General features: G+C 49.6%; 1 protein-coding gene and 1 pseudogene across 1 annotated transcript in view; both read right to left on the bottom strand.

Moving 5' to 3' along the window:
• Window positions 1–27,193, bottom strand: part of NOL6 (nucleolar protein 6) — a 38,453-nt gene that overhangs the window by 11,168 nt on the left and 92 nt on the right. The window contains exons 2-23 of the mRNA XM_085321933.1: window positions 27,007–27,189; window positions 26,276–26,392; window positions 25,810–25,989; window positions 25,046–25,214; window positions 24,097–24,231; window positions 23,777–23,940; window positions 23,225–23,345; window positions 22,291–22,349; window positions 21,997–22,098; window positions 20,960–21,075; window positions 20,346–20,523; window positions 19,793–19,915; window positions 19,083–19,231; window positions 18,225–18,300; window positions 16,955–17,095; window positions 16,525–16,642; window positions 16,160–16,314; window positions 15,737–15,900; window positions 15,131–15,283; window positions 12,444–12,541; window positions 8,931–9,055; window positions 8,701–8,790 (exon numbers count right to left, since the gene is read on the bottom strand). Coding sequence (XP_085178059.1) covers window positions 8,701–8,790; window positions 8,931–9,055; window positions 12,444–12,541; window positions 15,131–15,283; window positions 15,737–15,900; window positions 16,160–16,314; window positions 16,525–16,642; window positions 16,955–17,095; window positions 18,225–18,300; window positions 19,083–19,231; window positions 19,793–19,915; window positions 20,346–20,523; window positions 20,960–21,075; window positions 21,997–22,098; window positions 22,291–22,349; window positions 23,225–23,345; window positions 23,777–23,940; window positions 24,097–24,231; window positions 25,046–25,214; window positions 25,810–25,989; window positions 26,276–26,392; window positions 27,007–27,189 — 2,916 coding nt within the window. The remainder of the gene's footprint in view (window positions 1–8,700; window positions 8,791–8,930; window positions 9,056–12,443; window positions 12,542–15,130; window positions 15,284–15,736; window positions 15,901–16,159; window positions 16,315–16,524; window positions 16,643–16,954; window positions 17,096–18,224; window positions 18,301–19,082; window positions 19,232–19,792; window positions 19,916–20,345; window positions 20,524–20,959; window positions 21,076–21,996; window positions 22,099–22,290; window positions 22,350–23,224; window positions 23,346–23,776; window positions 23,941–24,096; window positions 24,232–25,045; window positions 25,215–25,809; window positions 25,990–26,275; window positions 26,393–27,006; window positions 27,190–27,193) is intronic.
• On the bottom strand, window positions 13,340–14,306 carry LOC146586026 (recQ-mediated genome instability protein 1-like; annotated as a pseudogene).

Genomic DNA, 27,193 nt, shown 5'->3' with positions numbered 1-27,193 from the left:
TCCAGACACACAAATATTTGGACATGCAGGATCTGGCACTCTGAATACAGCTGTATTAAAATGGAAGGCTTAAAATGTGTGTACGTTTCYGTGGAATAAATGACGTGGGGACATAAACAGAGCTATCAGACACTACCCAGCAAGGCATTGGTGAAAAATCCAGTTGACAGAGTTGGTTAATAGCCAAGTTGCAGAAAACACATCAAGAACAACAGTAATTGCCACTAAGTCCCCGCTTTGGTCCACATACAGTCCTTTTTGCATCAGGCTGATAAAGCCCATGGCTTATTCCATTCTCTTGGGAGCAAAGGAATGGAGCTCACAGACCCACTTTTGCATCCATGTGAAAAGTCCATTCCCAGCAACCCAAACACAAGGAAAACCAAAACTTGGAGCTCGCCTTGGCACATCTCTTTAGACACATGACAAGAAGAGGCATCTCCACATTGCATTTGAAAGGTTCTTCTCTCCTCTCAGCCCCATGCTCTGCTTACAAACAGATTAGCAGCCTTGGAAACAGTGCTTTATGTTTATCCCTGAGGAATGTCACAGTCCTGGGAGGACAGTGGTACAAGCTGGAGGACACACTTCGGATGAGAAAGTATATTACTGCAATGGCCAACAGGAATGGAGGAGAAAAGGAAGAACTAGGAGGCTAAGATAAAAAGTTGGAACGAGTATATAGACAAGCAACAACTCATTTCACTAGCAAAAGCCTCACAGCTCACCTTGCAGCTGGAGTTTTGGTCTTGGGGGTGTCCTGCTGTAACCATGACAACTAGGTATTTCTCACCAGTACAGCCAAGCCCTTCTCTTTCCCATACCAGTGCTCAGAGCTGACCCAGAAGCATCCTCGACCTCTGCCAGCAGAACCAAAGCCAGCATAAGGTACTGCAACACTTTTGGTTGCACAAACATCCTTCTCAAAATCCTAACCAAAGCTCAAACCCTGGAGTAATTCAGTTTTGGTACAAAGCACCTCCAGCCTGAACAAAATTCAACAAAGTTACCACTCAAACACAGGTTTGTATCTCAGAGACTACTGGGACACCTCTCCCTACCTTTGGGATTTCTTTTTCTTAATGTGATTAACCCAAAGATGTCTAACAAGTGCTGGGTACCTGGGGCCAGTCTGCGCCAGGAAAGTGTTCCTCTGAGACTATTTCCAAAGCCAATTCTCAACCACAAAGCGAACAATGCTTCACTGGGGAGAATCACCTAGAGGCAGCACCACTTTGCTCTAACGCACTCAACAAAACTCACTAAGTAAAGACTATTCAAGGAAATCTGCTATTTTCAGCTGGCCCCAGAACATTCCCAACATAACAGTGAGATCAGCAAAGCCAAACTCCCTTTATAGCCCTGTAATGGGAACTGCCCCTTCCCCAAGTAGATCTAATCCCTGTAGYATTTCCAGCCCAAATGCATCAGAACTGAAAGCAAAGTCAACAAGCTTTGTGTTTAGTACAAACATGAAGCAAATCTGTTTTCATTGTCTAAGCACAGGTACCCAAGCACCTAGAAGGTGAATTTGTCATATCTCACCCTGTTTGGCTTTTCAGGTTCCCTCAGCTTCAATCATAGAAGTTACTACTCGCAACTCCAACACAAGCTCCCCTCCAAACTTACTTTCCATTAAATGCGAAGAATTTAGCCATATCTCTCTTTATCTGATGAATATGTGGGCCTAGATCTCCCAGGTCTCTTTGAGCAGTGGATATTTTAACAAAAAAATCGCTAAGAAAACAGAAAGGGTTAAAATACATACAGCCTTGTTCTTCTCCTCAAACCAAAACAATGGCTTCCTAAGAAATGAATTATACTGTCCTACTAATATTTCCATCACCCTGGGTTAGGACAGGACCACACAAGCCACGTTTGCACAAGACAAAACAGTCTCTCAGAGGCACTGTTTGCTCTGTTCAGGGATACATGACTGATTCAGCACAGCAACATCATAAGTTTCTCCAGTTTTCTCATGTTTTGTGATGCCCTGAGAAAAATCAGASTATACAGTGTCTTAAGGCAGATAGATTTGCCCTAATTGACAACATTTTATCCAAAGTTGCAATCCAGAGTCAGATTTCCTAGAAACAAGGTACATCCTTAACTTTCTGTGCACAGCTGTGCTGCGGCAGTGGTCTTCACAGGTCCACTGTCATTGCTCTTCATCCAAGGGCAACTATGTGTGGTCACAGCCCCCATCCCACTGAACATACCCCAGTAACCATCACTGGAAGACCATSGCCTTCTCTGTGTTTTGATGATAAATTTATTTCCTGCTCCACAGGCTGTGCCCAGAAACTCTGCTAAGCACAGGCTCCCAACCCAGGACCCCTTTCCCAGCACAGCCATAGAGTATCTGCAAAGGAGCTGAAAAGAGCTGACTCACAGGAAAAGGAGCTGCATTTAGTTTATCCTCAATAGTTTAATCAGCCAGAGAGCCGTCTGCCATCTCCCTCACCAAAAGCATCAACTGAAAAAAAAAAAATCAGGACAGCACAGCTGCTGCCTGGCACAGCCCTGAGCTCAAGAACAGACCTTTTATCCCAGTGATGATAAAACAGATGTGAGTTGGAAGTTTCTGCATCCTACCTGTTTCTTTGCAAGCCCAGCACAGTCTGTCAGAGCACAATGCTGACATCTCATGTCAGTCTCAGATCCCACCTGACCATCTGCAATGCAGCTGCCCTCCCACCCTGGGAGACACTAGACTGTCAAAGAGTAAGTCTTAAGACACAGAATAAAAACATAGTTGCAGTCAGGAGAGAGAGGAAAGTGGGAAAAATCTGCCTGCATTTCTTGAAGTTTTCTTCTTTACAGCCCAGATGAGAGGCGAAGGAAGGAGGAAGCTTTGTGGGTTTTGCCATTCAATTCACTTCCCACAGTCAATTTGCAGATTACTTCTCCCAGCTAAGCAGCTCACAAAAAGAGGAAGGAAATCATTGCCAAGGAGGCAGAGGAGACATCAGAAGTAGTTCTGCGCAGCTTTCCACTCATCACAATAAGTCAAGAAATGTTGAGAATGGGCGTGAGGACCTATCCAAGGGAAAGGGGAGCTCTCCATACCCAACCAATGCAGTCATCACCCCAGGCTCAGGAGAGGTCTTCATCCACCAATTACAACCATGGCCAAGAGCTGACTGCAAGATTCCTCACACAAAGATGCAGTGCAGAGGCCAAAGGGATRACACGGCCATACACTCCCAAGGATGGCCACAGGGCCGACCGTATTACTCAACATCCCAGTCAATGCTCAGTCTGATTTCTGGGATCAAAACTGACCACATTCATACATGGAATGAGAAGTGAGGAAGCAGAGCAGGGAGAGTTACAAAGTTTTTGCTATTAACTGCAACCAAATGCAAACCAACTACGGCAGCCATGTGTTTCACCCCAGTATGGTTAACATCMCAAGTAGAGACACAAAACAGGCAGCGAGTCTGACAGGTCCTCCCAGGTAGACAATCCTCCCATCAGCCAGCAAGGACTGCCTGTGTCCTAATGCCAACTTTCAGGCTATCTTCCTTTAAAAGCATACCACCAGGAAAGGCAGTGCTGAACAACAAACAGGCTGTGCTTACATTCCCCAAGAAGCAGCCTCTTGTTTCCCTCCCTTCCACATTTTGGAAGGTCCAGGGTACAGACAACAGATGGAGCATGCCAGTTCAGCAGCTAACACATGAGCAGCAAAAACCTAAAGCTRTTGCTTCAGAAAGACTCCTCAAAGAGCCTACAGATGCTCAACTGGTTGAGAGAGACCCTTACAGCTTCGCAGTAGCTCACTRCAGCCCTGGCTAAACTTAGATTCAGGAAGACGATTCCTCAGGTTTCATTCAGCTGCAGCAATAGCACCATCTTGAGAAACAAGATGTTTGTCATCCCTCAGCTACAATGCRTGTGGCTGCCAATACCAAGACATGCGTACCAGCCTGGGAGGCGAAGCAGGATCTGAGCAGGTACCACACGCATGGGTACAGCGCCCTCTTTCACATGTCTGACTGCTGAATGGGAACCCTGCCAGCAGCTTTGCAAAGCCAGAATACCTAAACCACTATGCAAAAAGCAGCCTGCCAAACAACGCTGGAACCCAAGAAAAGCCCCAGTATGCTTGAACCAAGGCATACCATGATGCTCAGCCCCATCTATCGCTTCTGCCGCAGCACTTAGTGGTGCCCAGAGCTCCCTGCACACTTAAGAGATGAAAGGTTTCCCACCCAAAACACAAAGTCAGAGAAACAGTTTGGAGAACACAGTGCAGCACCATTTCATAGCATGTTTAAGCGATTTTCCCATGGCCACATCAGGATTCCATGGCAAAGCCAGGAACTGACCTTGAACCACCCAAAACCCAGCTCCAGGCCCCCACAAAGTCTCCTTTTCCCTGAGCATCTCCCAGTCTCTTTGGGAACTGGTAGCACTTCAGCCTCAACCAAGAGCAGGTCCCTATATACACACTAGTGTCCAAGACACCCAGTTAATAACTTAAGCAGCCTGAAGCCCAAACCAGACATTAGTCACAACTGGATATGGGTCACAGTGGCCTTAGCGTCCTCATCGTGATCATTATTGAACAGGAAACACTACACTAGAGAACGATCATTTACCAGATAGGCCTAACCCCCTCTCCCCTCTTCTCTCATTAACATTCCTCACACATCACATTTTCCATAATGCAGAGAGTGCCRTAGATGAACCTGCCAGCTCCTAATGCCTTTTAAACGATAGGTTTATTTCCTTCACTAATAAATAATAATTCAAGGAACACAAAACTACTAGCAGGGCTTCCCCCCAAGGGGCTGCTCAGAGACACCCACCCCTGCTCTGGGAACACGCAACATGTTTAAAATGGACACTCAGAGCCTGTAAAGGCAAAAAGATCACAATTAGCTGTAATGCCAATTCCAGAGGACACAGAGAAACAACAAGGGGGTCAGGCATATCTTGGCAGAAAGCAGCGTAGGGGAGAAAATAAGTCTATAAATAAACAAGCCCCCTCCCTGCAATTTCCTCTCTCAACCACTGTTGAAAACATCATCAAGGCTGTAACCTGTCCCTGCAGCATCAACTCTGACCTCTCTCAAAGTCCTTGTGTCCAGCCAGGCTCAACCTCCAGCTTACCCAGGCTTTCTGTGACAGACTCTCAATACAGGGCACTTTCTAGTCAAACACAGAGCTCAGACTCCTGCCCAAGAGAGCACTGCACATGATGGTGATGGGAGGGACCTGGAGAAGCCACATAATCCACTCATGACCCAAACTGAGAGGTTTGCATCAAACACAGTTGAGAGACCCCAGTAACACACACCTCCTGCAACAGAGGCTCCACAGCCTTCCTGGGCTCCTCAACAATTTCAGATCTGGGCTCAAGGCCAGCTTCCTAAACCACTCTTCCTCTGCAAACTCACTGCTTCTTGTCACAAGTGAACAAAGAAATGGATTTCCTTCTTCTTTGCAGAACCATTTTTTAAGCTATTTGAAAAATGCTAGTCCATCTTTTCTGTTAGCGCTAGACCAGCTAATCCTGCTCTCTTCAGCCTTCTCTCACCCTCCTGTGGCCTCCCCACTTGTGACCAGGACTCTCCTCACCTAATGCCAAATACAGAGATCTGCATAGGAGCTAGCCCTGCACAGTCCCTTTTAAAGTCAGGAGATACTCATCTGATTATTTTAGACACCTTCTTTGGGAAAGGGTGTACCACAACCTGGAGATGCCATGGGGAGCTGAGGAGAGCTAGCTCAGGTGCAGATATCACTCGACCACATAGACACTGTGCACACATTTTCACTGCAGCTTTCCAACGCATCCTTGGCTTATGTAAACAGGCAGGAGGCCGTTCCCAAACTTGTTCTCCTGTCCCAGCACACTGGCCACATTGCTTGCTCTATCACATCTTTGCTGCTCATTTCTTCATCTGTCCTCTTTCCACTACAGTATCAACTACTCTGTTGCTGCACTGAGCCACCCTGAGCTGGGCCTGTGCCCACAGCATTGAACATGAAGATGAGCAGTGCCTAAATGGTTGAAATACTGCTCTCTGCAGGAAACTAGGCTGCTAGGAGAGTTTTGTTTTGAGCATGGCCCAGGGTGCAACAATTACAGAGGTCATATTCTAACCTGACGTGTTAAATCTGAAATCCTGTTGGTTTGCCAAATCCCATTTCTGCTCATTAAACTGCATCACTGCAGATCCCATCTGCAGCCAAACTCACTGTTCTCCCCTTCCCATTCAGAACAGCAGCAGTCATGGGATAAGCAAATGTGCGAGAGCTGCTGCGTGGCAGCCCAGGTAGAGGCTGCCTGACACAGGCTAGATAGAGGGCATCCTAAGGCCTCCTCTATCTACCATACGGGGGCTCAAAGAGATCTCATTTCCATCCAGCTTCACAACTGCAGATTCTTGTGATTCCTGCCAGCATCGCTTCCCAAAAGGCCTCTCAGACAACTGCTCAGCCACYGGATACGAACACATCTTCTCTGCGACACTTTCAAAGAGCAGTTGCTTTTGGAGCTATTATTTCTGAAAAACAYACAGCCCAGGTGCCTGACTTACTGGCCACAGGACAACCAGAGCAAGGAGGAAGACAACAACTAATTCAGACTGCACCAAAACAGAAAACAAGTCTCTGGCTGGGCACAGGTGTGGACAACATTATAGTACCATTTCTAAAATTTTTAGAAGCCTCCAGTCCATGAATTATCTAGAATCTGTCACTGGTCCAGGAAATCTCTACAGCTGTCCCTTCATCCTGTACTAATTACCTCCTAATGATTACCTTCCCTTACCTCTTATTAAGCCAAGTGTTGAAGAGGATCACAGTCTCATCTCCCTAATCATCCTTTAACACAACATCCTGGATTCTTTTCAACCTGGACTTTGCTCTGGTCGTGACGCAGAAAGGAAGAGTACTTACCGGCTATTCTGTCTGTTATCATCTTCCTCTTCCTCCATCCCACAATAGACTCCTGACAGGAGGAGCAGATGTAGCAGTTACGTGGCTAAGGGAGGGCAGAAACTCTGTATGCAGTGACCAGGAGTGCAGCAGACTGACAAGAGACTGATCTAGGAACAGTCCCCAGATTTGAAAGCAGCCAGCTGCATACAGCCTCATCACAAGAGAGAAGCACATTCCTCGAGAGTGAAGACTTAACCTGCATCATCAGGACAGGCCCCTGTTCTTCTGCCTTCATCCTTTTATGCCAAAATGGCTCTCATATTTCCTGAGCTATATGAGGTTTGATATAAAAAGCTTTCAAGCACCCAAACACACAGCAGCATCTTCAGAAAACAGCATGTAGAAGATAGAAGGATGCAGCACTGAGTTATGCTACTGACTTGTACAACAAYGTCAGCACCTGGGAAAAGAGGTAAAACAACCCAAACCCTTCACAGTTCTCAGCCAACACCCGCCACTCTTCAACATGGAATGTTGCTGCCAAGATAAGCCACACTTGGTATGGCAGCTCTTCACATCTTAGAACCACCAGCCTTGGAATTTAGCTCAGTTGCACTCCAGTGCAGCTTCACAGGGCAGCCCAAGAAAAAACAAAGGCCTCCATGTTGCTAGATGCTGTGCAAATGCTGAAGACAAATAATGCCACCAAAAATCATATATGGTCTATATAAGTAGACCTGAAAGCAGGAGAAGGGTGTCTCCAGTCTTAGGAGACTGGCACTCCAAAAGCAGCACCCTAGCCTCAGCACGCAGCAGGGTCACTGGCCTTGCCTGTAGAAGACAGACTATAGAGCCACAGCTAAAAGCATCCACATCATAAATAAGACTAAAACTGCACAAACTAAGCATCTGGCACACCAAGAGTGCTAGCCAAGTACTGACGTACCTAATTCCAAGAGAGAAATCTATCTGTCCTATAGTATTTTATACATGAGGGCACCAAAATAGGCCAGAGGGTTTTGCTCATAGTCCTGAAAGACAAAGGAGAAAATCAGGTCTCCATATTCCCAGTTTCACTCACCACACAGCAAAGACGCAACAACTCAGATTTTAACTCTGCTGAAAGACCTCAATTCAGGCACACAGAGGAACCTAGACAGCTGAAATCACACTGCTTAGTCAAGTAGCTCATGCACCTGTCTTTAAACCAATTCAGGTGAAGACCTTTATCCTAACCAGCTCCTAACCTTTTCCAATTGGAGTGAAGCCCTGCATTCAGTAAGATTCCRAAATACTGCTAAATGGATTTGTCCAGTGTTCTTTTATCCCACCACTTTCTATTGTGACCCCTTCACCAAAAAACCTCAGACCAGTCTGATTTCAATTCCTTTTCCTGGCCATTCAGGATACCTGAAAGCTCACCCAGGCCTAAATGCCTCCAGGAAAAGCCCAACAGCAGCATCTGCCACCAAGCTTGACTCAGGCTAACCCAGAAGCAGAGCCATACTGCAAGGTCAACACTGGGAAGATGTACCCAATGCTATATAAAGCTCCAAGCCAAGTTTGAAGCCAGGATGAGCCATTTCCCCACTGTYGGAGGTGAGGAGAGATAAAATTTAAATGGCAACTGGCTAGCAGCTTGGGARCTGAGGTCACGCAGACACACCTGCACATGAGGGCAGGACTTAATGGGACAGCCTCTACCCTGTATCAGGATGGCTAAGTTGGGTTTTGCCTGAACAAGCAGGGAAGAGAAGCTGGACATGGGACAGAAACCTTTGCCTAGGTACCCAGAAGGATTACCTTCATATCCTGGCTGCTGAGTGGGTCCATGAGCTGCTCCTCCAGAGCCCGGAGGGACTCTGAGGCCAGTACAAGAAGGCGCTGCAGAATCTGAGGAGGAAAGAAAGAGAGCTAGAGGGTAAAAYTCGAGGCTTTGCAGAATCACTAATGAAGAGGGTCTGTGAAGCTCAGTGCAGCACTGAACTACCCCAATCTGGCTGCCACCATAGGGCAAGGAAGCTCCAGCTCACCTGCACCGAGGGTCGCTCTTTGGTCCACATTGAGGTCCACTTGTCTTTGGGGGTGGCAATGAACATGATGGGGAGGCGAGAGCGAGAAGCCACAAACTTGTTCTTGATCTCTGTGCAGTCGGCCTCTGGAGAGGGCAGGCAGATGGATCAGATGCCCCCTCCAAGCCCACATAACACAGTCCAAGAAAGGGCAAAATAATTGGCTTTTGCCCTTTCCCACCCTTTTCCCCCACACCTTCTGACCYCCATCCAAATGCAGCTGACTCTCTGGCACTCTAGTCCATGGGCAGCAGCCCTGCCCCTATGTTTCCTGTCTCCCTTATCCAAGCTCAAAGCCCCAAAAGGGGAGGCAGAGTCAGGAGGCAGCAACTCCCGAAAACTAATCATTACAGCCCACCCATGGCTCCCTGGCCACAATGCGCCCACCAGGTACAACAAGGCAGCAGGGTCTGCATTTGACACTCATCAGCCCTCATGCCCTGGCACATCAACTCCCTATTCCTGTTCACCTGCAGAGAGGAAAACAAGGCTTGGGAGCCTGCCCACGCAAGGCCTGGTCCCAAAGAAACATTCACAGTAACAGTCTCTGGGTACAAGGTTTTGTTTTGTTTTCATCTGTCAAATCAGTCTTGCTAAACAAGTAGAGTTGATTGAGAGTGAGACTATGTGACGAACAGCAGCAACATAAACCAGCTACCAGGACCAGGTGGACATAGATGCCAAGGCAAGAGTGGTTTGGAAACAGCCCCTGCAGCACACCAGCACCAGTCAGCCACCTCCATCCCACAGTGGCCAGACTCCAGTGCCTAGACTCAGAGACACAGCCTCACAAACGAGAACAAGCCTGTAACACCCTCTAACACCAATGCATCATGGGGAGTGGGGTGCTGAAGTTACAGTCATCATCCCAGAGGAAAAAACAGCAAGATGACAAGAGGGATTYTCAAAGAAACCCTCTTTCCTCATGACCACATTATGGATAGATTCCAGTGACACAGATGAGCTGCCTCACTTAATAGTTATCCCAGAGTGCTTGCAAGAAGCCTTGTTCCTTGCAAGTCCAACCTGGGTATTTCCTCTTCTATCTCTGGGARATACAAATGCAGGATAAATCACTCAAAGAAAAATACATAATCAAAAAAATCAAGACCATTCCTCTTCATATCCCATCCCCTTTTAATCTCCTTCTAAGCGAGGCCAATAGAGCACAGGCTAACGATTTGTATCTCCTGAACATACATACAACATACAAACTAGAGTAATCCTGAAGCACACTTTAGACCAGAGGCAGGATGTGGCTGTTTCTCCTCACCCCACAAAAGGGGGCCTGTATCTCTCAAGCTCTCAGCAAGATGCCAGCCTGCAACAGAAGAGGCCAGAGGCTGTGGGACACTCGATCCCTCTACATACAAAGCCAGGTCACAATACAAGATAGGATAGCTACTGGGCTAGAAAGGTTTAGAGGTGGCAAGCCCAGCAGTACAACCAGCTTTTGTCCTTTCCCACACAGCTTTGGCCAGAGAACTTCCATAGCATTGCTGTTTTGCTGCGGCTCTGCAGAGCCTGTTCATGCAGGGGCTGAGTCTGACCGCTGGCTCCAATGGGCAGTTATTGGGTGGCACTTGCCAACCCCTTGAAGATAAACTCTTGTAAGCACAGAAGGAAATGCCAGCATAAACCTTTACCACCTTCCCTCCAACCTCTGGGAGGCTGGTGCTGCAGAGTAGCACTGAGGGCTACTGGCAGGGCAGGGCAGGGGAGAAAATGCTTGAGCCAMCTTGTACAGCTTGAAGGGAAAGCTGATGACAGAAAAATCCCTTGGGGACTAGTTACTAAATTCACAGAAGCTATATCCGGCTCAGGAAGTCTCCAAACTGCAAGTAGCTGCAGGCCGGGAGAAAATTGGCAGGAGCATTGCTRTACACTTGTTCTGTTCTTGTGCTGCTCCTCAGAATCTGTCTATGGGAAAATGTGGAGACAGGATACAAGGCTAGAAGGACCTTTGCTCCARCCCTACACAGCCACTCTTATGTAGGCCCACACGTGGTTCAAGGCACAGCAGGACTGACATACGCTAGGAACTAGTGATGTTATGAGCTAATGAAAGTTTGTTTTCTGATTTGTTTTTAAGAGAAAAAAATAGCTTTTGGGCCAAAAACATTTCCTACTTTTTTTCATTTATATRAAAAAGAAAAAGCTGAAGGGTAGAAATATATCAGTTTCCAAAGCACCAGTTCTCCCTCTCAAATAAGATACAGTCAAGAGAGTACTGAAACCCATAGGAACAGCAGCTCTTTCCAATGTTGCCCACACTACTCACAAGCAGGTTTTTGTTTTTCTTACAGATCAGCTTTAAAAGTTTGAATGGGCTATTGCCCCCACCATAGCTGAGACWTGTCTGCAGAGTAGTAAACAAGCCATAGTCTTTTCTGTCCCCTACAAAAAGCTATTAAGACATCAGTTATCCAGAAAGACAAGACATTCAACAAACAGCCCAGGATCACAGGTTTACTTGGACACGCCAGTATGTTCCTTTGGAAGCCAGAGACACATTCACCAGAAAATACGGAGCTCATGAGGTAAAAAAATACTTCAAAGCCTCCCCCATGACTCTGAGCACCTGGATGATTAAAGCCTTTTTTCCCCTTCCAGGTTTCTAAATCAGGGACTAGCAGATAATGCCTGTACTTCAAGCTGCTCAGCAGGACTTTCAAAGCAGACRCAGAGTAAGGAGGCTTTGCACCTTCCCACACCAGCTCAATTAGCAGTTGAAGCTGATTGCTCTTCAAATGCAAGCACCAGGCAGCCAACAAAGAGCAGGAGCTAGGMCTTCCCACTGCAGGGCAGAGGCCCCAGCACCAGACCATCCCAGCCAAGCTCTGCAAAGGGCTGTCATCCCACTCCACTTCGGGTCTCACACAGCTCACACYCATGTTGCATCTGCCCAAGGCAGTTTACACAGCAGGCTTAACTGCATGCTGGTACCCTGCAACCATGTGCACTTGTGAGCACAAGGAGGACCTTCTTATGCAAAATAACATGGTACCTTGAGGAAGGACAAGATGAAGGACAAGTCTACAAAACAGTAAAGCAAAGGTCTGGGCCAGGAAGAGCCAGAACAAAGCCTCAAGCTAAAACGCTGGCTACTAAGAAGCAGAGGGCTTCAAAACGCACTGTGTAGTTCAACACTGCCCATGTTCACAWGAGATTTCAGTAATACCACAAAGCAACAGAAAACTGTCAGCAAGACCAACTCTTCAAAGGCAGGTATGAAAAWAAAATAAAGCAAAACAAAAAAGCCCACAACCAAACAAACCTTGAAGCCAAGTTAAACACGGTAGGAGAATAAGGGCTTGGAAAATCTCCTTGCCCCAGGCTGAAGCTGTGACATTCCCATATATGTAAGACTCCAGAGCCACATGCTGACCCAGCAGGGCCCTAGACCTTTGTGCCACAGCTCTCCCGCAGCTGTGGCCATGGCCACCCCAGAGAACCTATGTGCTGCCAGCTCACCTGTGAGGCCTGCATTCAAGTTGACAATGAGAGGGTTGTTCTTCCAGTCAAAGGTTGCCAGGAGGTTGAGGAAGCGCAGAAACCCAACCTGGGGAGAGCTGCAGGTGAGAAAAAACAGCTTAATGCTAGCATTCGCTGCCTTAGCCAATCACCATGGCAGGAACAGGGCTTTGCATATAACTTAGCAACAACCAGGCCACAAGCAGCCCCAAAAGCACCTAAAAAGCCCCCAAAGTCTGAGATGAGAGAGGGAAGTCCAGAARGGGTAAAAGGCATTTTGCCTTCTCTAGGTCCCCAGGTACACAGGAAAATCCTTTTCTTTTCCCCTGTTACTTCCTCCCCAGATTAAAAGAGAGAGGGAGAGAAAAAAAAAAAAAACCTCAAGAGATCGAAATATTTCCCTCCGTCTTCCCCATCTCCTGCAGCTCCCCCAACCAGGTAGCCTGCTCTCTAGGCATAGAGCAAAGGGGAAACTAGAGACAGGATTGCTCCCATCTCCAATGTGGCTCTCAAACAGGACCACAAAGGATACCAGCCCAAACTCTCACTGTAACTCTCTTTCCCCTGTAACACAACACACTTGCAAAACAAGACAGCTGAGAAGATGGGGCTCCTGCTAGCAGAGTATTTCAGGATACAGAAAAGCTTTCCAGGCAGTAGACAGTCACTATTGTTATTTCTGAGAAGGAAACCGGATCTCAAGTGCAGGACAGACTAACCTTTGGGCTCTACACAGAGCGTAAACATAGCCTTTAACTTCATTTCACTCCCTCTGGGCTGTATCCAGTCCACCTGCCAGAGGCAGCAAGCAATTGGCCCTAAGGAGATATTTCCCAATACTCTGCTCCATTTAGCTTTAAATGGTTGGCCTTCTGCCCTTCCCTCAGGAGTCTTTTCTACAATAAATGGAGGCTGCAGCAGCCAGCACCACCATAACACCGCTCCCGTASAACCCAGGAGTACCAACATGCTGCTAACCACCACGTATCTATCATCCCTTGCAAAATGTTTCCATTGTGTGAACCTGAGGTTGTGCTAAAATTATTGCTTCTACTGCAATACCCACTCTCTAAAGGTGTTCCATTGTTTAAAGTGAATTCATTATTTTCCTCAAGACTGGCTAAAAGCTCTTCACCTGAAGGGCYCAGAACYTGCCCTAATTCATCTGCAGGCCTTGGAACAACTTGTTCATGCTCAGTTTGTCCAAAAGGATTAGGGTTCTCAGCTTCTCCAATTAATCTAGCAAGGACTCTTTCCTGACGATACTTCTCTAGAAGAGCATCCTCTTCACCACCCAACAATTTTACATTTTCTGGTTTAAGCAAAAGGACTCCGAAACGATATGCAACATTACCCTGTACRGTGATTTTTGTTCCTGGAGGAAGATTAGTATGAAGGACAGGAACTGGTTGATATTCCATGCCCTGAATTTGATGCACCCYATCAGTTAGCTGCAGTATCAGCATTCAAGTAGGCTTTGCTTCCCAGGGTTTTTGGAATGTCTGAGTGTTGGCTGTTACTTCTTCATTTACCCTACTTTTTCCTCTTTGCTTCTGCAACTGGGAATATGCTGGCTGGCTTACATCAACTAGAGAATCAATCTGCACTGAGTAGAAGCCAGACAATTCTCCTTTGGGGGCATCCAAGATGCACTCAGGCAAAATCACATTCTAAATCTCTTAGATCTGTAAGAAGCCATTGCTCAAACACCTGCCTGTTAACCTGAGCTTGACTTAAGTTACTACCACTATTTTCTTCCTAGGTCCAATTAATACACGCTTCCAGCCATGTCATAGGAACTTTAATATGCCATGTGGATGAAAGCCAASTTTCCACTCTTCCTGAAATGTTTGATGTAGACATTTTCTTTTAAGTTGAAAGAAAAAAGTGATTTCCCCCTGCGGCCCCGACCGTGCGGCCCTGGCTGCCACCACAAGCAGTTGGGCGGGGGGGAAGGAGCCTCTCGCGTGCAGTCCCCCCACAAACCCCAYATGCCCCAATGGCCAATCAAACTCTCCTTCTCTGGAGACATTCAAGGCCCGCCTGGACGCAACCCTGTCTGACATGCTCTAGGTGACCCTGCTGAGAGGGGAGRTCTCTGGATTAGATAATCTCCAGGTCCCTTCCAACCTTACTGATTCTATGATCCCTACTTGTCCCAGCTGTTCCCCAAGGGCTGAGGAGCCCTACTAGTCCTCAGAAAGGCACAACACCCCCTTAGTAGTTGATCCTGCCCCATGGCAGAGGAATACCACACACCTGTGCACATCACATCTAGAAAGAGGCATCCCAGGCCACTGAGCTGTGGCAGGGCCACGGAGGCACTGCCTGTACTCAGAGGCCATGAAGACACTTGCTCCTACTCTTAATAAGTGAGCACACAGACCACTGCAGCTGGCAGCCTGATGCTTTGCCCCACTCACTTTCCAGCATAGCTGGGCTCGGGGAAGGGGCAAGATGCAGCCCAGAAGCACCAACAACCTCTGCCTTCTCCAACCAGCTGCACCCACCAGAGCTTGGGACAGCCTCCTGGCACTACAGGGTCTTATCATTTGCTTTTGCATGCCAGTGTATGGACCACCTATCCCAGYCCCTCCTGCCCTGGCAGCATCCCTCCTCATCTGCACACTCAATAGGGAAAAAGGCAGTTAACCCCCATCCAGCCAGCYTGGGCTCCCCATCCTCACCTGGGTGGAGTAAAGGGGGCCGGGAAGATGAAAAGATATGCCACGAGGAGGTCCACACACTCCTCGGAAATGTGGTCACTCAGGAGCTGGGCGCTGACCCAGCGCTTAGCCAGCCGACAAGTGCTGCCGAAGGCAGGATGTTGCTGCTGGAGCCTGTGTGGAGGATGGAAAGAACTGTTCAGCTGAAACCTGTTACGATCCTAACTGCCCTTCTGGCATTCAATAGAGAAGGGCATCTRCCAGGGATGTGTGTTCCACATAACAAGCACAGGGCTCTTTGCGAGCGTTGCATTTTTGGGAGAACAAAAGCGTAATGCTACCACACGCTCCCTTGTAACTGTACTGCTGTTCGGTACTTGTCTCCTGATATCAGAGATCTAATCTGACAAACGGGACAACCAGCTCTTTCCCCTACCCACATCCACTCCCCTGCCCCCTCCCTCAGAAGTCTTCTTGGCTCACAAGAAGGGCTGAAGGACCTCTTCCCCTCCTACTGTGAACTCTTCTCTGAACCATTGCCCTCTATCATCCAAAGGTAATTCCATATCTGCTCCCAGCCACAGGACATGTCCCACACCCTAGCGTCCCAAACTCTGCCTTGCCTACCCATGCAGGGAGCTGGTTAGGTAAGGCAGATGCAAGGTCTCTAGTTCCAGCTGCTGAGATTCCTCTGTGTCCTGGTACTTCAGCATCCCTTCTGGAGTGACCACTTCCTTCAAGATTAGGGGCTCTCGATGGTAGGCCACTTGGAGACGGAAAACGTAGCCATCCTGAGATGGGGGTAGAAAGTGAAGTCAGGCTTTGCAGCAAAATATGCAGGCTGCCATGCTACTCTTCACCCCAAGGAACAGATGCAGCACTATTCTTGTCTCAGCACAAAATATTCCCATGTTCTTCACTGGGACCAGGACCCAAATCCCACTCTTATCCAGCACAGGCAATGACCACCTCCATAATTACCCTTGCCTTCCTCTTCAATAACAAGGCACCATCACTCTGCAAGTACAGAGGCCTCCAGCACTCCCCTACCTTGTATAYATCAGTATGGGTGACCGCAGGCCTGCAGATCAAATGGTGCTGCTGCTGGAGTAGCTCGGCCAGCTGGAGGTGGAAAGCTGCCTTGATTCGCTTGATGGCTTCTTTGTCCTGTGGCCATCGGCCACTGCCTTCCATGTGGCACACGACTGAGGAAAAAGGGACAAAAGGAGGCCAGTGAATCCCAAGRAGAAACAAGGTGTTAGAGGGTGTAGCAGGGACTAGAGGTTAAGCACAAGAGCAGGGGGAGCCAGSGCTCTGGTCCCACCTGTGACACACAAACAGAGCAGTAACTGAGTTCGTGTAGCCTCCTTCATTTCCTTCTAGTGTATCATCTGCCCACATCCCTCCCCACTTACCTTTCAAAGGGGATATATAGGCAGGGCAGGGCTTTTCCTCTGAGGGAAGCAGCAAGTCTTTGTTCCTGATTCTGGTATGAAAGGAATAAACCGGCTTCATGGGAATAGGAGGGAAGACCTGGGACAGAGCATCAGTAAGGGACTTAGAGCAGGGAGCAGASCCCAAGCAGCAAAGCTCACCCCTTGCTCCCAAGCCTCCCACCTATGCAAAGACCCCCAACACAGTGTTTGACCAGCCTTTGCACAGCCAGGCCCAGGGATGGGACAGCATAAAAGAGGTAGCACGTCACCACAAGGCCTTGCAGTAGGTACAAACACAGATTAAATCTGCATCCCCCTTGACCCTGAAACTCAGCAGGGCCAAGGCCAGGGCCTCCCCTCAACTCCTTGCTGGATCCACAGCACACAGGCTGCACCTAAGAGCACTCACGTCCGTGTATCGGAGGGCTGGATGAACGCCCTGCACAGCCGTCACYGTCAGCGGCAGCCCTTCCAGGTTCCAAAGCTTGCGGCTCAGGTCATCATACGAGCAGACGACGCTGACCATGGCCTCCTCACCGGTCCCAGAGGCCTGCAGACACCCAGAGAGCCTCTCAGTTTCTATCTCCCATCCCCAGAGAGATGAGCACAAGCACTGATCTTGCCTCCTTCTCTGCCTGGAGGGGCAACGAGCACCAAGATAGGACTGCCACCCCAGAGAGCAGCTTTTTGCTAGGCAAAGATAAATGGAGAAGCTAAGAGTTACTTGGAGGGCAAGAAGAGACTGTGTATTGGCCGTGGCAAGATCTCTGCTATTGCCTCCCTTCTGCATACTGATGCCACCAGAGGCAGCAGTTAACAGGAAACTGCTCATACTATATCCTTAGCCATGGCAGAGCTGTGAAGCACAGCTAGAACAGTAAGGAAGGAGAGAAAACATCCAGAGCATCTTGAGAGCCCTGGGGAGGGCATTTAAGATGCACAGAAAGGAGAATTTCTGTTGTCCTGCTGCTCCCCTCACCCTGAAGTACAGCAGAGACGCCTAAATGAGGAATAAGAGCAGGCACTAACTGCTCAAATGTAGCTGAATCAAGCAGTACACATCCAACCAGCCTGGATTTTACAGCAGACCAGCAGCACCCTCTGCAGGGTGCATTGTGAATGACAAAAGCCTAATTCATAAGAGGCCTTTCGTCTGGAGAGTTCATCTTCTCTCCTCCATCCCATTCCTTGACCCCTGCAGGCTTCCCAGGGGCTGTTTGCACAGAAGCAACAGCCACTGGAAGAGTGTGATCAGACACCCCCTGCCCATAAGAGCAGATTTCTCCTTTGTTCCTCAAGGACTGCTAGAGATCAGATTCCTAAATCCTTCTCAAGTTGCAAAAAAGAGCACTTCCCTATCATGGGATTTACCAGCTCTGCTCACTGCAGCCTRGCTTGCATAGACAAATGATGCTGCCCCATCGCACCAGAAATAGCAGGAACYAGCATCTTGTCCCAAATGTGACACACTGCTTTGGTGTAGCACAAAAAGCGCAGCAGATCTGAGAGCACTGCACTGGATGCCTCAGTGTTTGCAGACAAGCACTTTCCTTATCCTTCTTAGGAACCAGCTACGAGCCTCAGGATCACAATTTAAAATTACTTCCCCCCAGTTCTTCCCATACCTCCCTTCCCTGAGAAACCTACAGCCCAAACTGGAATTGAGGAAGCAACTGTACCTCTTTTCCACTCTTGATCACAGACTCCAGCAGGGCTCCTGTGTAACAGATAGAGGACTCAGGAATGTCTGCATGGCTATATGAAGAAAGACAAGAGAGCATAAGAGCTAGGACAGATTACCCTAACCATGCTGCTTGTGGCACCCATAGGCAAGGACCAGTCCAAGCTTGAGGAGAGCCTTCCTGTATAAGAAGATCATAGTGAGGAGAACACCAAGACCTTTGTGCATTCCTCCCATGCCCAGACCACCTACCCAAAGCTGCACAGCAACTCATACAGCTTCACAGAATCCATAGCCAAAGCTGCCGACGTGCAGCTATTCTTCCCAGGACCCCTCCTCAAGTAGGGAYAAATAGGCCCAAGCAACCCCCTCATTCTTTGCAAGAGGGTCTCATTTTTAGCAGTAGCTCTCAACTGCTACAGGAAGGTTTTCCAGTGCTCTAAGTAGACCCAACCTTGTAGGCCACTACAGGATCTCACAGGATTTCACAAAACAACCCATATGATCCAGGTGGCTTCTCTTCTCAGCTCTGCCGTTGATGAGTGTCTCAACATCCATCTGTAAAGGCAGAACCATCCTGCCTCCTTGCCTTTAGAGGTACCACAAGCACCAGCTACAATGTCTCATGGTTGCCCTCACTACATTCTCTTGGGAAGCAGCAAGAAGCCTCTGGAAAGCCTTCCTCGCTTCCCAAAGCTGAAACAATCCACAAAGTCCCCCAAGACCAGGATCTGACAACAGTGTTACCTCAAGGGCACTAGAGATRTGGCACAAGCCACAGAGAGCAGCAGTGAGCCCACACAACCATAGGTCTCCCAGCTATGGCTGTCACTTGGTCCTATTCAGAGCTACTTACAGCCACAGGAGATGCCTGACAATTTGCTCAGGAATGAGGCGTTTCTGGCACACCGTGTTTGCCTCCCACACCACTGCCTCGCAGATGGTGCCATCCTGGAACCGTCTCAACTCAGACTTCTCCCCCCAGAAGGTTCGGAAGTCCTGGGCCTGCAGAGAGACATCAATGGTGCCAGAACCATAGGTGACAGCTCAGGTCAGCTGAAGCACTTCTGTGACTGCCGGCCGCCCCTACGGCCATCTGCAGCCATAGCAGAGTGCCAGCTTCATTCCAGCTCCCCAGTCCAGTTTCTGCCTGGCTCTCTTAATAGGAGAGGAACGTAGACTCAGCCTCACCAAAATTTCCTCAAGTGGAGCAATGAGGAACTTGGATTTGGGGTCTTCCACTGCTTCCATCATATCTCCCTCCCCTCCTACTCAAGCTTGCTTGGCCAACCATCTCTCCAGCCAGACCAARAGGGCTCCCCACTCCTGCAGGTCTTCCTCCAACCCTCCTAAACTCACCAAGATGTCTCAAGGACACCAGCAGCTGCTCAATAGTCTGCTTGCTGCCACTTGCCCACACTGCTGCTCACACTTGGCACTGAGCAGTTCAGCCATGGCAGGCACTCAGCATCAAGCATGGCAGGATGTGCTGATGGGCATTCCCAAGCTGCACGAATTTYCCCCAACTACCATCATCCTCTCCCAGATAAGGAAGGTTCTCCTTACCTCRAGACGATCAGCCTGTGGCCCCTTCTCCAAAGTACTGGCAGCAAACTCTGGGACAAACAGAAGTCCAAATGTCAGGGGCCCAACGTCTTTATGTTTTGGGGGCTCAGCTTCAACAGGCCACTGAACAGAAACAGGGAATAAGAAGCACAAGGATAGATGACTTTGCTGGATTGGCATCTATCAGGATATCAGACCACTAGATAAAACTCCTGTTAAGCAGAACATACACTCAAGTGCCCAGATGGACAAAGACAGGGAAGTCCTGATTTAATAGGTCTCCTTAATGAGAAAGCCAGTTGTCTTCAACCAGCCCCAAAGCTGTGCAGACACTTCTGCCCAAACCAAGTCTTCCTGGCTGCACCCAGCACCCTGTCAAAGTCCCCCAAGTCTCAGATCCCGTCTGTGCCCCTCATAGATGGGAAAGACTCCTTCCATCCTGCAGTGTTGAAAGATCTCCTCACTGCCCCCAACACTGCTGCAAAGAATGCCCAAGATTGCAAGCACAGAATGGGATGCAAAGTCAAGCAGAGTCCCTGCTCAGTTGTGTTACCTCTGGGGTCTGGGGTAAGGAGTGAGCCACCAGCAGTGCTCTCCCAGCCAGTCCACGGGACAGCAGCGACACAATGAACGGAAGGGCTGCAGCCACATAGTTCCCACCTCGATCCATCAGCTCATTCAGCAGCTGCATCTTCTTGCAGGCAATTTGCAGCTTGGATACATGCTTCAGGCTAGAGAAGGAGAGCAGCCAGTCACACACACTTCTGCCTCCTTCACCAAATGCCTCCTGAGAAGGGTGCTGGAGGACGGATAAAGCGAGAAACAGAGGCTCCCTGGCCCAGAATGGGGGCCGTGAGAAGSACTGCATTACACCACTGTGAGGCAAAGATCCCCAACTCTCTCAGGATGTACCATGGGAAATCCTGGGTTTGGGGACATCACCATTCCTCACAAGCCAAAGCACTGACTGAAAGCCCCACCTCCTCCTGAGAGGATGTCCAGGCAATAAAAGTGGAAGGGTCGAAGGCACCACTGTCTATCACAGAGCTATTAGAGCTATTTCCCACAAGGCAGGTCTCACATCCACCCCGATCTGAAACCAGAAGCAATCCACTCCTTTCTGAACAGACCTGCTCAGCATCACCCCACCAGCACAAGCACACTCACTGGAAAATGTGGTCAAAGGCTCTAAGCATGGGCTTYGAGGTCATGAGCAGCACCTGGAAGCCATCCACTGTGCTGTCATCCAGAATTTCCATGGAGCACTTGGCTTCAAACTGGACCTGAGTGAGGAGATGACAGAGCAAAGGCATGAATGGGAGGAAAGAAGTGTAAAGCAAATCCTTCCAGCAGCAGTCAGCAACAACCATGGCCACTCCAGCTCCACAGTCACCAGCAGACACCARTCTCAGACAGCTTCCATCCTCAGCATGGAGCCAAGTAACCTAATATGGCCCCTCTAGACCCTTCTTGGCATTCCTGATAGTGTAGGTTTTTTCTGCTCCAGAACAGTTATTTTTGTTAAACAGCTCTTTGGCTTCACCCAGAGATACCCAAATAGAAGAAAACAGTTTCCTTTGAACAGGAAAAGTGAAGTGGCACTAAACCCAAGTCTTAGAATTCCCTTCCAAGCTTCAGAGCTGGGAATGTTCGTTAAAGGTTTAAAAAGCAGCACTGAACCACCTCCTCAGGTCCAACATCCTTCTCTGAGATGTCTAAGCACCCTCTGCCAGCCTCAGCTCACTTGAGTGATAGAAGCAAATTAAGCAGTAGTTCATCCCATTACTTTCCCTCCCTCCAGCTCCTGCAGCCCTGTTRTCCCCTCAAGGTGCTGTCATACAGCTGAGGAGATTGTTTTCTGGCAGGAGGCTTTCTATTATTAACACAGCAACCGAATAAGGTTAAAAAAAAAAAAAAAAAGGACATTTCCTTTGCCCCAGGAATTCAGAGCATATGACAGGTTAGTGTGTAACCTCTGCAAAGTCAGCTTTGGAAGACAGCCAACAGGGTATGACGACTGTATCATCCACACCATGGACACACAGCTGTCCCAGGCCACTAGGCTCAGCAACTCTTTAACAGAACTTATCAGTTTGTGAACAGAAGAGCCTCTTACTAGGAGTGGGTACAGGAAAGAAYAGCATTCCTGTTTGGTCCTGGATCCTAAAACAGCATCTTAGGATGTCCTCATAACCTGCCAGTACCTGGTGGTATTTGCTGGCAGTCATATCAGCGCAGAGGTTCACCAGTCCAGAGGGATCCACAAAAACCACTTCAAAAGCCTGGTGAAAGTCAGCCAGGGAAGGCTGGAAGGGCAAACACAGTCACAGTGTCACACTGTAGAACAGACATGAAGACACCAGCACCTCACCTCCACCCCAAGTCCCTGAAACAACAACCAGGCCACTGGAAACATCCCTGCCCAGGCAGCCACACAGTGCCAGCAGCACAGCCGACAGTCAAACATGGGCACAAGCACTCCCTGGAAGGTTGCTTACAAGGGAGGTGTCTGCATCCTTTGCGAGGCTGATGCCTGTCATGCTCAGGTCTGTGGTGGCTGTGGATAGAGAGGAAGGAATAAATCACACTGTTGTCCACACCTTCTCCATCGGTGAGGGCGGTACATCCACGTGCTGGTACCATTGCTGTCAGACAACTCTAAACAGTGCTAAAACATGATGCTGGCCTCTRTCCCGTGCTGCGGCCCACCCATCCACCACCAAACCACTCCATCCACCCCTGCTTTGCTGCCTCATCCCCTCCTGCCCTTTTCCTCTGCCCACAGAGCTCCTCCATCCCACCACTGGGGAAAAAAAAAATCATGATTCTCTTTCCCCCACCACATTCTGGCCAGGATCTGAGCCTACTTGCCCCATACTGAGGGATGGGGAAGAAGGCAGTGGTCCAGCACCTCTAGGCACCAGACACTCTGGTACTGAATGAACCTCAGGGACAGGCTTTATCAACTGCCACATGTTGGAAAAAGCCAATCAGCAGGAACTGAGTAGGGTTGGCAGAGGAGGGAAGGGGTCTCCCTACAGCCCCTCTGAATTTACTTCAGAGTATCACAACAATTTTTTGTTTTGATACTAAGGAAGAACAGAGGTTTCATTTCTCACCAGGGAGGGATACTGTGCCCAAGACAGCTGGGCCCACTCATGGAGCTATCAGAGAAATATGGCCAAAACAACTTCTCTAGTTGCCCTTGAAAATTACTGTTCCGTAACCTTTCTGCTCTCCCTTCTTGGAGGCAGGATATAGCTCTTGTCAGCTGGTTCACAGCTGCACAAAGTGATTCTACAAGAGCAGCCCCAGCTGATTCTCCAGCTCTCCACCCACTGAGCCCAGCACACAGAGGTTAAGGACCTGCTTTGTGCAGAGACTCTGCTGACATCAGCCTCTCCTAGCCCAGAGAAACCTGTGGAAACTCACCTAGRAATTGCAGAACATTCCTCAGCACCTGGTACCCACTCATCATCTTAACAATCTTACGTTTTGTCAGCAGATAGGCAACCACCATAGAGGCCAAGAAGCCACTGAAACAGCCCAAGCCCTGCAAAAACAGAGACAGTTGGATCTGGGAGAGTTTGTCGAGGCACCACAAGCCCCAGCGCTCACTCTACACAGCTGCTCCCAGCCACTGTCATCACAGCCCCAAAACCCCAGCCCAGCCAGGAAGAGGCAAGGCCTTATACAAGAAGCATGACTCATGGTCCCTTCGGAAATGGATGAGTTCCCCAAAACACTGCATCACTCCCAGAATCTCAAAGAAGCATGAGTGTCCAGTTCACACAGACCCACTGCAGTTGACAGTGCAAGATGGAGCTCCTTGAAACCTAACTCAGCAAAAATTGGAACCCCAAGCCAACCACACAACCCATAAGAGCCAAACCATCACCCTTCCACTCACAAGGGAGATGAACTGGCCAAGGCCAGGTTAACCATGTGAGCAGAGCCTGCCTTGTCCCCCAGCACAGAGCATACCTTGTTGAGCTGCCGCTGTTGCAGCCAGACTTTGAGGAGGGCGAGCCCATCCTTCATTCCTGGGAAGTCAGTAGCCACACTGGACAAGAAATGCAGGTGGGACAGCAGCACCGTGTCACAGAGGATGGAATTGTTGTAGTGAGGGGTTGGAGGCTCTGGGGCTCCTGAGTGCATGAACAGACATGCATATGACAGCATGTTGGACTCCAACACAAACCTCCCATTCACAAAAAACAGTCTCTGCGAACCCAGCTCTCTGCATTGGGGGCAGGCTTCAGCAGAGCCATGCAGCCTCACGTTCCCCCAGCCCCAGGTCCTACCTTCTTTGGAGGGGCTCTGTTCCATAAACCAGGCTGTCCGAACATTGTTCTTGCTGGGATAGAAGCGGCTTGGCTTGAAGAAACCCRGGGCAGGACAGGCATGAAGTCGGACAGTGACCAGCTTCTCATCTTTGCCTGCAAGCACCAGGGATAAAAGTACAGGAGGAAGAGGTGTCAAGACCCAGACAACGACTACTTGAGAAGACAGGAAGCATCGCCATCTCAGAAGAAGGGAAAAGCTCCTTCCCAGCTAAGCTCAGCAGTGGTAGAAATCATATCAGAGCAGAGAGTGACCACATCTTAAAAYTGACAACAAGCCAGAGTTCACACTGTTCCTATCCCCAGTTCTGTCTTCCTCCATCCCTGCCAGCCAGCAAGGTGCGCCCATTTGCTCCCCCCCAGCATCCTCATACTGCACCTTCCCACCCATCCCCACCTCAAACACCCCACCGCCTATCTCAGATCCAAACCTGCCATCAGCTCAGGTCTGTGGAAAAAACAAGCAGCACCCAGCAATTCACATGTCCCCTRTTGCTTCAGGGAAGAGCCCAGACTGTGCACAGCTGCCTTGGGAAGCCAAGAGGACAGCAGGGACACGGAGAACAGGGAGAAGCAGCAGTGCTAGACACAGCAGTGTTTCTGTAGGGTCTGCTTTACTCCCTGAAGCACGCACAAGCCATACCAGCCAGCAAGGCTGGGGAGCCCAGCAGAGCTGCAGAGGTGAGTGAGGAGCCAAAGCAAGGAAAAGACCATGAGGATTGGAGGGGCAGGAGAAACAGAAGCATCAAAGCTTCAAAATTTATCACCAATCGTTAACAACAGCGCCAAACTGACCCCRTTCCCTCTCCAAATCACCTGTTACACACTCTGAGACCCCCACTCTCCAGCTAAGACAGGAAATGCTAGCACCGGCTCACAGCCCCCTACCAGGGCAAGAACCAGGTGCTACCTTGTGGCCTCAGGAGCAGGATGGGCTTGAGATGGTTGCTGTTCATATAGGCAAATGTCACACTGCCGAAGAGCTTCTCCTTGGAGAAGTGATGGGCGATGTAAGCAAGRTACAAAGCTCTCTTCCGGTGGTAACGCTGGTTCAAGTTGTCTTTGTCCTGGAAGATTTCCTGGGCAGAAGGGAAAAGTTCAGCCTGAGGCACTGCACCACYTTCAGCTCTCCCTGGCCTCACAAACATCCCTATTTCAGATATGCAGCTACTCCCAGCAGGACAGCTCCAAGGAGTGGCAAGCCAGCCCAAAGCRCTCACAGGCACTAAAATCACTGACACAGAGCTATTCAGCAGAACAGGACTTCACTCATCTCAGACTCCACTATCCACGGGCAGAACAAGACAGCAGGAGGAGCTCCACAGGGATTTCAGCCTATGAACACCACCCACCCTTCAACAGAGGCTTGGGAGCAGGGGCAGATCRTGCAATGGGATACGAAGCCAGGTAGCATCCTGGCATACCTGGCACTGGGGAAATGCTCAGAGAATGAAGACTCTCACAAGGAACTGAAATCAAAGCAGCAGAAAGCCCTGATCTAGCAAGTGGGGAGACTGCACTCCCCAACCCCTTGTGGAGGCTGCTATCCTGGGCATCCAGATGCTGCAGTCTCACTCAGGAATTGAGCAAACAGGACAGGGGGTGCAGAGCACAGCAGAGGACAGGGCTCACCCAGGCCCCCGGCCACTTGGGAACAGGCAGGGCTACACTCACCCGTGGCATGGTCACCGCCACATCCACATTGATCTCCGGCTTAATGCAGGTGCCCAACAGGTAGCTGCCCACCACCTTCAGCTCAGCTGGGGGCAGAAATCGAAATCTCCCTTTCACACTGAATGGCACCTGCAGGAATGGGACCTTCACATCCTTGGGGAGCCAGGCCTGGTCGGTAAGCTGGGAACAGAGGGGACAYGTGAAAAGCTCTTAGTATCATCAATAGCAGTCACACAGAGACCAAGACCCCTCTTCTCACATAACACTCCTCTGAGCTGGCAGGAGCTTGTACCCAAGAGTTAGAGATGAAGCATCACTCTCCCCTGTCAACTCAAATCAAGCTGTTTTTTCAGCCCCTAAGGGAGATATTCCACAAGGACTTCAGCCTGCACAGAAACAACTTGTCATCAGCACAGCCTGCTCCTTACAGAGACTTTGCTGCCTCCTGCACCCTTCTGGGACATACATCAGTTTCTGAGGTTTCCGGGATGGAGCTCAACAGAGTACTAATTTCATGAAGAAAGGCATCAATCCTCTTCTTCTTTGTCTCCTTCAATGTCACCTCCTTCAGGAGCTCTTCAATCTGCAGGCAGAAAGGGAAGACTGTGAAAGGCAGCTGTACCACTGGAAATCACTCCTGCCCTTTACTTTGCCTCTGAGCACCAAGGAGGAGCATGGTGAAGAGGCCAGCAGGTGAGCTGGGCAAGACTTGAGCCTCTCCACAAGCTCTGCTCAGAGCTGGAAGCCCAGCTTGCCCATGGGCAGATGCATAACACAGCTACTCCTCTCCCAAGGAGCACTGAACTAGGAAYGAACTCCACCTTACTGGCTCCTGTGTGAGGCCCAGCTAGTGTAAAACTGGCAGGATTCACACACCCTTGCCATCAGGAAGCTCTGAGGAATGACAGGGTGCCAGCACAAGAAAACACCCTGCAGGGTTCCCATCAGCAACCGGGCCCAAGAGGTCTTGCTACCAAAAGCTGCAAACAACCAGGAGATCAAAGCTGCTCCTCAAAGATCACAAGCTTTACACTCACCAGCAGCTATTTACCCACCGGCCTGACCTCCCACCTAACAGGGGCTGCGTGTGTTCGCAGCACACAGCCAAAATCCTCCCGTCCCGCCCAGAAACCGGCTCCTGGCAAAACAGAGGAGCGAGGCCTTATCCCCGGGCGGGGCCGTGCCGCCCCGGCTGACCTGCAGGCGGAGGAGGCTGGAGTGGAAGAGGTTCTCGGTCTCCTTGAGCTGCTGCAGCTCCTCGCTCGTCGGCGGCCTGTAGAGCTCGGCGCGGCTCAGCTTAACCGGCTGCACGAGCCCGGCTGCCGGGGGCCGCTTCCTGCCGCGGCCCGCGCCGCGCTGCCCCTCGGCCGCCGCCGCCGCCTCG

Source organism: Rhea americana, unplaced genomic scaffold, assembly GCF_003343005.1.
Source record: "Rhea americana isolate MKP2758 unplaced genomic scaffold, rheAme1 scaffold_73, whole genome shotgun sequence".
Taxonomy (NCBI): Eukaryota; Metazoa; Chordata; class Aves; order Rheiformes; family Rheidae; genus Rhea; species Rhea americana.
Note: the sequence above shows the minus strand (reverse complement) of the source record. Positions and strands in the feature narration are given on the sequence as shown.